Genomic DNA, 14,177 nt, shown 5'->3' with positions numbered 1-14,177 from the left:
ATTACCCTGGAGGTACTTGGTATGTACTGTATGATGCTATAGTCATAATCAAAGTCATATGGCCAAACCTACATGCCAACTAAAAATAAAATTGCCACCTAAACAACATACACATTATCTTATTATTATTGTGGAGTGTCGTGGCCCAGTGGATTAGTCTCCGAACTCTGAAACAGAGGGTCGTGGGTTCAAATCCCAGCCATGGCGTAGTTTCCTTCAGCAAGGAATTAATCCACAGTGTGCTACACTCGACCCAGGTGAGGTGAATGGGTACCCGCAGGAAGTAATTCCTCAAAAAGCTGTGTGCACCTGAATATAGGTAGCCTAGCTTTGCCGGGGTAATAATAGCAGGGCCCACTGGGAGAACATTTTTTTAACTTGGGGGTAAAAATACTGTTATTATTATCTTATTTCCTTTTGGTCTCATCTTACATGGTCTTATCCCATTTTATGCACAAGTTCATCTAGGATATTAAATTTTTTGCTATTAAACCTAGGCTTGTAAACTTTTTGGTCTAATTGCCAGTTAGTCCCTTTCCAACTTTTTAGAGGCTTGCCCTTATGTGCTAACATCCACTTGGTCAAATGCCATTTAGTCTACATGTTGAGACAACAGAACCAATGACTATTAGACCAAGTGCCAGTTGACCAAATGGTTTCAATAGTAGACCAAGTGGGTTTAGCCATGATGATGTGTTAGACAATCTGAGAATTAGTCCACCTGCTTGGAACATTTTCTCCCTTTCTTTGTATGTGCTACACTATAATACATCTTATTTTTTTGATCACCAAACAAGAGATCATCAAATTCTCTGTCACTTTCATAATTGTACCACGTCATCCCTTCTTTGCACTCCCCCTCTTTTCTCCTACCCCCCCCCCCCCATCCTGTTTCTCATTTCTGTCTATTTGTCTCTTTCTCGCTCTGACACTGATAATTTGCATTCCCTTTCAAGATCTTTTAGCCCATCTTTTTCCATTGTTTACAGTGTACATACACACAATCTAATATTCTCGCACTCGATTAGAAAATGTTATTACCTATTAAAAAATACATGTTACTGTACATCCAAACTGTTCAGAAATAACAAAGCTTTTACAGGCTCTAATTATATATCCACAAAATTTCAAACAGTTTTAATTTATTTCAACGACGACAAATGCAGACAAATTTGATGACTCAATCGTAGTGATCATTCCTGTGATGATGATAATATTTATACATTTATATATATAAAACACATATCAATAACTTAAAAACATGTAACACGTAAACAAATAGCGGCATATTTCCCCCCAAGATGGAATATTAGGGACATCCTTCCAACACAAAGAAAAACAATATTCATTTTCCAAAGACGCAATATACAATACATGTATTGATAAATATTACCCAAATGATAATTTTGAAACAGAAGAAAAGAAGAAATGATTATCAGATATCTGAAACATGCAAGGCCCTGATAGTGTCTTATCGACACGGAGCAGCACAAACAATATATATTGGTGACATGTACTACGTATACTCACAAGAAACGTTTATGACATGGGGCAGAAGTAAATTGCCAATTTGAAGATCGGTATTAATACTGTGTAAACAAGGGGTGGTGGTCACATCACAGGATAGGTTAATATCATGGAGCTACTATATTTGGTGTGAAGATATATGTATAATGTACTCCTGATGATGAATAAGAATGGGTGTAAAAGATACCCCTGTGGAACCCCATGTGACATGTACCTATAGGTATATGTAGTTTCATTTAGTTACAACTACTTCCAATAAAATTTCATTAGCGCTAATACCTCGGTCACATTTGCTCTACATCGGCCGTACGGCAAGTCGGAAACAGCTGTTTCAACAGTTTTTGTACCAGCTAAATATAGGTGGTTTCAATAAAAATGAATAAAACGGTCGGTTTTGACTCGCCGTACGGCCGCCATAGAGCAAATGTGACCGAGGTATTAATGATAAAATATTAATTTCTCTGCCTTAGTATTGCTTTTAAATAGTAAAAGAGCCACAATGATCTAAAAGGTTTCTGCGTTACAGACAAAATCACATTTTTTTTCTCCAAATAGCCACACACATTATGTTTAAAAAAGATATCAAACCCTGGAACACTGTATTCTGCTCTGGCAAGTAATCAGAATTTAGAACCGTTATAAAAAAAAACAAATTTCTGAGAATGAAACCATTTTCATGGCTCTCATGATTCATCTTAAAACATTTCAAAATTATAACAGAGTTTAGGTCTTAAACCTTCAACAACCCTGGATTTAAATTAAATGCTCATGATTGTAACCTCTGCGGTTAATTACCTGCTCTCATTGATATTACAACTATTGCACTGTGTTGCGTGGTACTGCATGAACGCAATCATGTTTTTTTTTTCAACTAAGGTTACCATGGTAACAGCATTCATTCCACACATCAATGATACAAGTATTTTATAGCACCATTTACGTCTTCAGTTCAAGATTTAAACAAGAATATAGAAAAAAAATACCTTTAAAGGAGCAGCCAGAATATACGGATCCAACGATCCAATAAATAGCAATGAAAGGCTTTTAACAATAAAAATATGGAACATAATAAAAAGATGAAGAAGACTCCAGTTATAATACATACATTTTAAATACTTGAATATGCAAAAAAAATGTATTCTTCTACTCGAAATGTATGTTCTGTGACAAAAGTATTCTGCACTACACTGTACACCCATAGAAAATAGTATAAAAGGTTGGATTGCAAGTAGATTCGTGGCGGCTGACAATGTAGCCAAACCAAGGCAGAATGGTTGTGCATATTACCTTAAAGAGAAAATTTGTTGACCAAAAGAAACCATATTGGGCAACCTATTACTTGATAAATTCTCTCTACATATATTTGGAAAACAACAAGGAATCGGGGACCATCCGAAGTCCACATGCTATCACTAAAGAAACGTATCAGGAAAGAGATTAGTATGGTCCGTTGTTTGAATGTAATATTGCAAACTTCAAAAGAGAGGCCAATTGTTCCTCAAACATTGATAACCTTGATTTATTCAACTCTAACCATTTCTGCACTGAAATATATGAATCTAGACATTTCCTTCCCAATCATAAAGCCATTGCACGTTTTCCTATTGGGGTTACTTAAAAAAAAATCCTATTTACTCCCGGAAGAAAATGATCCGGTAGAGAATTTTTTCAAGGGGGGAGGGCACATAATACTAATTTAAAATTAAGATATTTTTGTATGATTAGGGTAAACTTATACTCATACGTGAATGTTTGAATATGAGAGATATACATGTGTGTAATACTCTAGGACTACGTTTTCAGGGGTAACATGGAATAATCACGCAGGTGTCGGAATATATTCTTCGGTTCTTTTGCAGCACATTCGTCAGTCACACATCGTATAATAAAGTAAGGCATGAATATGGAAATGTGTCCTTATTTACAGGAATAGCCAGTCAGTAAATTATCGGCACGTTCTTTGTACCAACCATGCCTGCATCACTTTACCTACATAAAGTACTGTTCTTAATCGATATAGATATATTTTGAATGATTTACAGAAGGACTACATGTATTACTGCATGCGACAGAATCTATATGTATATGTAGCTACAGTTTATCATCAATGATTGATTTCCAGTCTTCGTTTTTTTTTTATCAAAGAAAACAAAATATTAATACATTATAAGAAAAGGTATATGTTAACGTTGCACATTGAAAAGTAAAAGAATTGCAGCATTTCAATTCATAATGCAGATTGTATTCAATATGGGAATTCATGATCTTCAAATTTATGGAATTTTCAGGAAAAAGGAGAAAATTGCATATCATGAAAATTTGATTTGTTTGTTCATCCAGGTCATTTCTTACAAAATTCCTTGAATACTTGATCATAAACTTTTTTTAAAAATCCACGATATCAATTCATTTGAGGTATTTAAATAAGGTCTTCTCATTAATTTGGAAGTAAAAAGCTTGAAAATTTCATCTGAGCATAATAGAGTATCAAGTGTTAAAATTCATAACTGCTCTATTAGACAAGAAGTAGAAAGCCAAACGAACTTGTCCATGTTTGGTTTCTTCAGTCACAAACTTGCTGACCCAAGCGACCTCAAGAGTGGGGCCATTTATCGAAGTTACAAATAAGTCAACATATTATTATCACACACTTTTGTTTTATACATCTTTAAAATGGAAACCATAACCAGGTTTCCTGTCACATTCCAGAAGGATAACTATTAGGAAAGTGTTTGTAAGAGATCTGTAATGTGCCACTTCACCAAACTAGGAAAAGAAAGATAGCTCTACAGACGGACACTTGTTGAGGACTGTATATTGCCAAAATCTTGGGCAGTGTCCATAAGCAAGTTGCAGATAACTTTCTCAGCACTTTACTTCGAATGAAGGCTTCTTAATGAGACATCCAGTTAATATTTCAACAGAAAAGTTTACATAGATGATTGCTGACTTCTCACACAAATTCCAGACAGTTCTGGTATATGAATAAGATATATGTATGCAGAGACTGTCTTCCTAGCATCCTGACCTGGTGATTGAGGTCACGCTTCGGTCGGATGTATAAGCATAGGTGTACACTTTAAACAGTTATTTCAGTGATTATCAATTTAACGTTGCTGCAACCACTGGAGAGACAAGGATTCATGGTGACCGGTCGTAGTCCAACAGGGTTTCAGAGTGGACAATCAGCAGGATCTCCTGTTCTAGGATACGCAAGGTCGAACTGTCGGTGAGTTGTCAACATCACAGGGATACAGCATTGCCTTGTCCTAGGTAAGCAAGGTTGGACAGTCAAGAGTTGTCAAACTTCACAGGGATACAGCCATCCCATGTCTGCACCAGACAGCGGGAGGGCACGTCACGAGTGACGGAAGAACAGCGGTGGTTCATCGACATGGTTTGCGGACCCTGAATCAAACTTCATGAGGCACAGATTGGCACAAGATGGCAGTTGTTCTCTAGGTAATAAATAAAAGCAGCGATTATCCTCGCATAGAACACACGTCCCTTTAAGTTGCGTGCACTTGTCCACCTACATTCGCGGAAAGCCACTTCTTGGCATCTCGCAATAGTGGAGTCTTCTCGCCCTTGGAGATGTCATCAAGGAGCTTACACAAAATTTGGTCAACATCAACCGTGTTATTTAAAAAAAACAATCAACTTTTCAGCTATGATTTCTTTCGTAAAAACACAGAGAAGTCACCCAGGACGGATTGGATCTGATTTTAGAGTTGTTTTCTAGTCAGTCTGTGTTTGTTCACTGAAAGAGGAGGTAGCGTTTCACCATGTTAGGTAGGGGCAGTTGATAGACGTTTTCCAGTTGCTCTTTGCCGACTGATACACGGACACAGCGCCTGCACAGATCCTGAAGTGGAAGAGGTGAGGCTGGAGAAAGAGAAGAAAAAAAAGATAAACATAAACTGATTTACACAATCTAGAAAGAAGATTACATTTTAATCACTTATCTCACACTTTTTCAACGATGATCGGGAGCAGATTACAATCCTAAGTCATATTCCTATTGCCATTAGTACTATTTCAAAAAAGGGCCTTTCTTTGCTCAGTACATGTAGTAGTGTGGATGGAAGAAAGGCTAGTTGGTTGCAACATGGACATCAACATGGACTTTTTGTTATTCACAGCAAGTGCTCTCAAAAATTTACATGTAACAAGATATTTTCATCTGGAGCAATAGCCCGATGGTGGGGGGGAGGGGAAGGGCTATGGCGGCCCCACACTCACAGAGCTGGGACGGGAAGAGAATTCCCTTCTTTACATTTTTTTTTCTAAATTTTCATGTGTGGGCGCTGACTCACTCCACGAGCGTCGCCCAAAATAGCCATGAGGGGGAAACGAATGGGGATAACACCCGGTGTGTGTGATGGCCAGATATCACTCAGATTAACCATCAAACTGTCAGCCTGTCCAAAAATCCATGAGCCTTCAAATTTCATCTCTTTCAATGTCTTTCTCTACTTTTTCCCTGTTTTTGTGATTGTAAAATCACAATGTATCCCACCTTCCCATCCCCTCTTTCCCCCTTTTTTTCTCCCTCTCTCTCTTTGCAAGCCATCATTCAAGAACATGTTGTTTTCCCCATTCTATATTCTGCACGCCCATGCTATTCATACCCTTCCTACATCTGGTTTTAAGGTTAAGATAGTCATCATTATGCCTATAAGAAACATCAACATCTATGTATCTGTGCCAACAATATTACAATGTTAAAATTAGTTTTTCAGTAGATGAACTTGTTCTAACAGCATGTAGTAAGGAAAAGAATCTTTTTCATTCATTTTCAAATTTCAATTACATAAAAACGGGCAACTTGTGATTATTTCTTTTGAATAAGCTTTACTTTTGTAGAATGTATCAGTGATGTACTAGTGAATCAAATAGCTGTATAAAGCACTATTATCAGATACCGAATACAAGAAATCCATTCACAATACTGCCCCTTATTTGTTAATTTCTAATATTCATACTAAACGTGTCTAATACATGTAATCAGAAATTGCAAAGAATGTTCAGTGTATTCTAACCATAAACACACTCCTACATGATGTAACAACCATTCATTGTCAAAACGATAAGGGAGATTTATCAAACATTCCATTTGAACTTGGCTTGCACTCTCTTTCCGAGAAAGAGATTAGACTGCTTAATTCCTCGCAAATGCCTGCTTCCGTATTGATCACATTCGACTTGAAAATACGGCCTAATATGTAATCACGCAAAACCATGGAGATCGTTTAAAGGCAATGACTTCATGTATGACATTGTTTAAAGGCTTTTAAGAGCTACTGAAGTACTTCCTCTTGTTATTGTAACTCTATTCCCCAGTCTCTCCATAAATTGTTTATCATACACTGCAATCTTCATCATGCCACTAGAAGTTATGTATTGTGTTTTAATATTGAAAAGATTGAAAATGAGGGCCAAGGGTTCAGCTTAATGCATGGTTTAAGACTAGATTCCAGAGCTTGTACAGGGGAAGGGGGTAAAACAATTGAGGGTATTACTACTGATCGATTTAGATTTATATGATGTGCTACAATAATTTATGCATTGTGTTTTAATACTGGAAAGATTAAAAATGATACTGTACATGTAGCTGATGGTTCAAAAGACTGCCTGGGTTGCTGGACTATAATAAAAGGGAAGGGGGAACAATTTGGGGTAATGCTGATTCTGATTTGGAACAGATTGGTTTCAATCCTATCCATCGAATTATCACAAATATTGGCAGATTAAAAGCTGAATGGCTGGACTACTGCCATATCAATGAATTAGAGGCTGTGCATTAAAGAGGGTGGGGGGGGGGGCAAGGCAGGATTAAGGGAGGGGTGCTCTGAGGCATATACATGTAGAGCTCAGAAAAGTTGCGGAATGTATTGAATGTAATAATTTCAATAGGTTTGGGATAAAAGGAGACTTTGGAATGTTGACAAATATATGAACAGCCAGATATAAATTTTGCAATGAAAATTTGTGTAATTTCCCGTGATATTGAGCCATTTTCCATTTAGTTAGGTCTTATACATTTACATGAAAATGGGTGAGATACTTACGTTCTAGTCCTCCAAAATATTTGAGTGTGATTTCACAATGTCCCCAAACGGCACTGACAATTGGGAAGAGTTTCTTTCCCTTGAGTCCACGGAATGCAATCCCAAGAAACTGATCATTGGCAGAAAAACTAAGGGTTCCTTCGTCCATATCAAGGATCATTTGAAAGGTATCTGGTACATTGAAGTTTTCCGAATGTCCTGCGAGTGGGTATTGGTGTCCTGTTTTGTGCTTAGAGTCGTGAAAGAGCTTCTTTCGTCCCAAGTCCCAGCCCCATGATTCCGAGTTACTCCCGACCAGCGATTGGTAACCGACACAGTGAAGGGGTGCGTTGGCGGTGGCGAAACCGACCACGGCGTGCGTTCCCCTCTGCCTAGAGTTCCATGTGACTTCAAAAACGTGCAGTCCCCGCGAGAAACCAACCTTCCCGCGTATACAGTCCGTGCTCTGCGCAACAGGGTGTCTGTGGAAAGTCAGCGGGTCGTCCTCCTTCACGAATATATTCAATGATCTATCTTCCTCGTTCCATGCGAACTTCTGCTGCGTGTCCTTGTCAGCAGCGGGCATGTCCAGCAACATGTCCAATCTGTTTGGCTTCTGTAGATCGCCGCTGTAGGTCAGCTCGCGATGCAGCGACTTGAAGTTGGGTTCCCTCGCGACCTGCTTCATGCCCCCGGACACTTTCTGCCCCATGACCAACGACCGACTCATGCAATTTCCCGCCGTGCTGGTTACCTGGCGCATCAGACCGCCGTCTCTGCCACGATTCGTCAAAACCTCCGAACTAAAAAAGAGAAAATCCCTGGCCGAAGAGAGGCACTGCAGCTGTGCCGACAGCAGATGGTACCCGCAACGACAGCGACAGCTCACTGTTCAGCAGCGATCCTCTAGCTTCTCATGTGTCAGGTTTAAATCCCTAGAATCCTGCGTCTGTCTGTGCCCCACTCATTTAAATCCTTGCTACGCGCTGAGTCAATCTGTGAAGACAAGAAAGGAAATGGGGTGCTTAGCATTTGAAGGGAACTCTGTAATCTACATGCACATTGAACGGTACACTGCAGAGGTTTTTCAGAGTAAAAACAGAATCATATATATCCTCGTTTTCAATCGCTTGCGTTTGCGTGTTAGGAAGTGTGATCAAAAACTTGCTTTCCTGTTTTGACAACTCAAACTTGCACAGCTGTTTTGTTGAATGCTACTACAAACCACTAAAATCCCAAACAGTCTCCAAATAAATGTTCAGTCCTAAGCTGTCAAGCTTTTCCAACATAAGTTCAGTGGTTGCCAAAAATAAAAGAACACAAACAGAATGCAAGAAAGACTTACAAAGATTAATGAAATCGTACCATGCATACACGTAATGTACATATATCTTCAGCGGATATGGTATCCAATTATACATGTAATTCTTTTCCCTGAAGCAAGGCTTATGCATTTGTAAGTGCATATGTATGTAGGATTACCAAATTTAATGAGACCAACGAGAGGCAAAAAAGGGGATTTAGGTCGCAACTGAAACAAGCTTCGATAATTGAATAGTCAGAAAGGAAGTTCATGAAACCTTGCTTCAAATAGGGAATAGAAAGAGGGGGATGTACGAGGGTATACATGTAACTGAGTGAAATTAATGCGATAAGCATAGAAGCCTTACAAAAATGTCATATGAATTTCAAGCAAATGATCGACAAATCCCTTCCACTAACTCAAAACATTTCATATTTTATATTTTTCCTCTCACATAATTGTGCAAATACAATATAATACTTGAACTTGCATGTTGTAAAAAAGGGCTGAATTCAACTCATGAATTTGTGACAAATAGAAAGTCATTCATTCAAGACTGGGAAACAGAGACTACCATACTCTGTTTGGATGTGTTTTGACAGCTACGAAAATCTCCATGGGATTCTGGGAAGGTTGTCAACATAGTCTGACTTCCAGTTTCCTAGACAATAATATTTTTCTTTCAAACGTGACATATCTTTTCGGAAAAACAGCAGATAAGACAGAGACGACCCACACTAGAATTCACATTGCTTCAACAATGCTGGGTTGCAAGAATTCACTCTTTACACATACATTTTCAATTAAAAGTTGTTTATTTGACAATATTTTTCTGCCTGGGACAGAGGCTATAGATGTCAAGGGTGCCTTGAATTACAGGAAACTAAACAAACAACTGAAATGACTGCCAACTTCTTCGTAGAAAATCAGAATCTCTCTGAAGGATTGTCGGCCTACAATGCAGTTCTTATGCCATGAAAAAAATACTAATCAAGGTAATATAAAGGCCAAGAAATGAAAGGATAGAAGCGAGATGGGGTAAACTAACTAAACTTAAAAAGGTTGCATTGCTAGTGATAGAATTAGAGGGGGTCACTGTGGCCTTGCATTGAGTTTCCATATAGAAAAATAAGCAAGAGACTACATGGCAATGGGACTAATTATTATATTATGGAGTGCCAACAAGGAGGCCTATATAGCCTTGTGATCAATAAATTTCTACAAGATTATCAAAGCTACATGTACATGTAGCCTACAATTTTGGATAGTTTGTAAATTGTAAGTAGAAATGCAGAATAAATCAGAGTAGGATAATAAAAATTATATGTACTAACGATAAGACATAGCCTATATCTACACTACACTTTTAAAACTAAATGCACGAAGGCATATCTGTAGGCAAGAAGGACAGGAAAAAAATGATTCAGCCCAGCCTTTGCGATCATTGAAACCTGAAGCACTAGGAAAGCACAAACAGGATGGTCCTAACAACTTGCGTTGTCACCCAATTAGTCCAAAAAAGTCACCGGCTTGGGAATAGGGGGCAACATTATAGTCGGAACTTGCAGGAAATGGTGGTTCAAACCAATTAACAGCGCTATTTGTGTCACTGTGTAATCTGCAAATATATGTTATAGACGGAGGATATTCAACATTATGTGTTCCGATGCTCCTCTGAAATTGCAGTGATTGATTACATGCATGAACAGTTCGCATATTTAATAGGCCTATAACATTGAACTAAATGATGCACTACTGCAGAAGCATACAGCATAAAATTGCTGGTGGCACTGGTAGTAGTATTTCATTAACACTTTAAGCTCTTCACTGACTCAAACAACCTGTCTCATAAAGATGACCTGCTCCAATTCACAAAGAATGAAGTGATAATAGATCGCAATGATTTTATTTCTGCATGTACCTTCATGTACATTCAAGATTTATAGGTGATAACACATTTTCAGAAGATATGGATGTAAATCTATACAGGAAGTACTTAACACTCAAACCAGAGTCTGCAAATCTGTAGGCCTATACTACATTAAATTCTGATCCGATAAGATGTGAATGACAATAGGCTTTCTAAGGTTTTTTACAAATCCACAACTAGAAGCACACTATAAACTTTATGTAAAAGGGTTAAACTGGAAAGGGGTAATGACCTTTTTCACCACACCCCACCACCCCATTCCCCCCCCCCAAAAAAAATGAATCTAACAGGAAAACAAATGGTCCTTCCTTTCTTGTCTATCTCCCAAGACATAGCGCATAGGAAATAGCACATCAACGCACCATGACAAACATTTTCCTATGCGTCTCTGTTTGAAGGATAGCTTACACCTGTTTTCCTGTCTAGATAGCTATGGTTGTCTTCCAAGTTCCAGTCAAAGTTTGGATAATGGATATAGGTCGTCACCCTTGATTTAATAGGTCAACCTTAAATAATTACACAAATCACTTTTTTTCATTCAACGTTCGACTTATGCATTCAAATTTTTTTAATTACTGATACATGGACCTCTCAGTGACTCAGTCTCATAAGTTGGACTTAGAAGTTCCCTGTCGTAGTTACAGGGTAGTAGTTCCCAGGTTACAACTTTTGCTGTTTCCTTAATTGTGAAAATTTTGTACTAAAACTACACATTCAATGAATACAATTTCAACAGGATTTTTTTTATCTGGCTATTCGCTTGAATACCAAGTGTACTGTCAGTTCGGTATTAAAGACTTTCACTTTTCATCGTAAAAAGGAGTCAATAGATGCTTTGGATCATAATCATAAAAATCAAAGAATACTGTACAACCTTCCTCTCGGCAAGGTGACTTCCCTAATTCTAGGATAATGTAAGAAAAGGAAGTCATACTTGTGACGCAGGAAGTGGACAGGACAAAGACATGATCTGCCATTGTCATTGATCAACTTGCACGTCGTCAATCGGAAGCTTCCACCCCCAGCAATAGGAACATGGAATAAAATATGCTATTCGCTGATTGATAAATGCTTGCAGGCAAGGTGAGCGATATGACAATGAAATATTATATGCTATTCACTGATAACTGGATCAACTGCTTTCAGGCACAGGTGATCTAGCTGGTTCGTGTGTAAAAAGGAAAGGAAGTAGTATGGAATGATACTCGGTGCACGTGGGCGTCCTAGGAATTGGTGTGGCCGACTTGGCCACTTCCCTTTTCACTTGCCAGTCATTAAAATCAGAACAATTATGAAATTTGGCCAAGGCCAACACATACATGTATATGTAGGCCTACTAGTATCCAACAAAGGATGAATTTCTTTCTGTTTAATAGAAAAGCATTTAATATACATTTAATATACTCGGCTACTGGACTAAGATGCAGGCCTTTAAAATAAGAGATTGATAGAAGAAAAAAAAGGTTGAAGGAAATGGTTACAAAGAAAGATAAACAGAACAAGAAACATGAACTGCTTCCAGTACTAGTTATTATGACTAAAATTGGAGCATCTCTGAGCACAAACCTCCGAACAAAGGATGTAAACCTATTTAAGAATTTAGAGTTCACAAAGAAGTCAGATATCACAGAAAAGAAAGAACATATACAGAGAAGTGGAGCGCTCCATAGATCATGCAGAGAAGTAAAAATGAAAGGTGGAAAAGCAAACATTCTTTGAGGTTTACATATCTGCAGCCATGCCTATCAATGTGGTTGGGTTTTTATCCCCCAATCCCTCTTTTCAGACAAATAAAGGTCCTACAACCTCAGAAAAACAGACTTACAAATGGACTCCCTCTCACTTTGGCAGTGGTAACCTCAACATGACCCCATTCTCAATCATAATCTCAATTGTTCGCTAAAGAAACAGGGTGAACTGCATGGCGTGGCGACTGTGTGGTAGTGGTATTACAGAAGCATGGACGTACAATGATGTCCACCAAGGTGGCATATGGAACAGAGAACACCTTTCATATTATTTTTTTTTGGTCTAAATCTAAATCCCAACAATGAATCATGCATCATGCCCTTGTGGTCCAGTAGAAACTGATTGAGAATCCACCACGCTTGACTCATAATACGTTGTTAGCGACCAGATAAAAATAGCCGAGATGCCCTTTAGCTCTACCACCACTGCGATGGTGATGACCATGATGAGGACGGGGATGACATCATCATTCTATTAGAAAGGGTGATTCCTGGAGATCCACCCTAAGCTCACATAGTGGGCGCTGCTTCTTAGAAATAAAATCCTGACAGCTGTCAATGGTGTCACTGACCAGACATACCTACCAATGCAGCCAAGCCAAATACAGACATGCAAATACCAACCATCCTATTCCAACCACTATCAATTAGACAAATGATTAGTAAACTCCCACTCTATTATTATTATACCATCATTTGCTATTCCAGAATCATCATGTTTTAATTATGTCATCAGATAATGATGCCATCACACCTATCGGTTGATTAGTAATCAATCCTGCATTTTTCTGCCGTGAATAATGATCCACCCCCACCCACTGACAAGAATGGATCGATCCTGCGATTCTGTTTTCCCCCTTGGTATACTCACGGACCTACTATGGTATACAGTATGGTCAATGATTGTTTTGCAAGTAGTCTCAGAATAAAGACCCTTTAGATTTTATTGAATGTATACCAGAACCTTTCCAATAGTATTCTACAAATTGAATGCTGCTTTAAGTGGATCAACCACTTCTGCTACAAATCACATACCCTAATCTGAACTGTTTTTCCCTGTAAATGAATTCAAAATCCTGAACATCAGCTCTCCCGGTACTGCATGTGCTCATTTGATTAGACTCAGTGTCGGTGTTTTTCGTGGAGGAGGAAGGCAAATCAATGATTCAGGGAAACTCACTGTTGACGTCACCAGACCGTGGGGGTACACACCTTTCTATGGGCAAGGTTCAGAAGACACACTACGCCAACAAGACAATAGCGGGATAGCACAAGGAGCAAAGAATGTGACAGCATGGCACTTCAATTCTCCTTTGTCGGGCTTCGTTCTACGAACTCCCTGACTCAGCTGGGTGAAATGCAACAATAAATCATTTCAACAAATTGTACTTACACTTTCAAACAATTCAATTGTGGAATGATCAACATCCCACGGTTCACTGCTTTAACCCGAGTTTGACTAACAGAAATAAACAAATGTTGGGTAACGCATTAAACTCTGTGAAATGGATTATTAACTGGTCTATTATATTGAAAAAGTATGCGGAGCAAAACAAAACCAACATCATCTTCTCCTATTAGACCTATTGATTTTCCATTTATCAGGCCACATACAAGGA

General features: G+C 38.4%; 1 protein-coding gene across 2 annotated transcripts in view; it reads right to left on the bottom strand.

Annotated features, from left to right (window-relative positions):
• Window positions 1-1,109: 1,109 nt before the first annotated feature.
• Window positions 1,110-14,177, bottom strand: part of LOC121427506 (SPRY domain-containing SOCS box protein 4-like) — a 29,524-nt gene continuing 16,456 nt past the window's right edge. For both annotated transcript variants that reach the window (XM_041623936.1, XM_041623934.1), the window contains exons 2-3: window positions 7,599-8,573; window positions 1,110-5,412 (exon numbers count right to left, since the gene is read on the bottom strand). In XM_041623936.1, the coding sequence (XP_041479870.1) occupies window positions 5,285-5,412; window positions 7,599-8,340 (870 nt within the window). In that variant the 5' untranslated portion in view covers window positions 8,341-8,573 and the 3' untranslated portion in view covers window positions 1,110-5,284. The remainder of the gene's footprint in view (window positions 5,413-7,598; window positions 8,574-14,177) is intronic.

This window comes from Lytechinus variegatus, chromosome 14, assembly GCF_018143015.1.
Source record: "Lytechinus variegatus isolate NC3 chromosome 14, Lvar_3.0, whole genome shotgun sequence".
Taxonomy (NCBI): domain Eukaryota; kingdom Metazoa; phylum Echinodermata; class Echinoidea; order Temnopleuroida; family Toxopneustidae; genus Lytechinus; species Lytechinus variegatus.
Note: the sequence above shows the minus strand (reverse complement) of the source record. Positions and strands in the feature narration are given on the sequence as shown.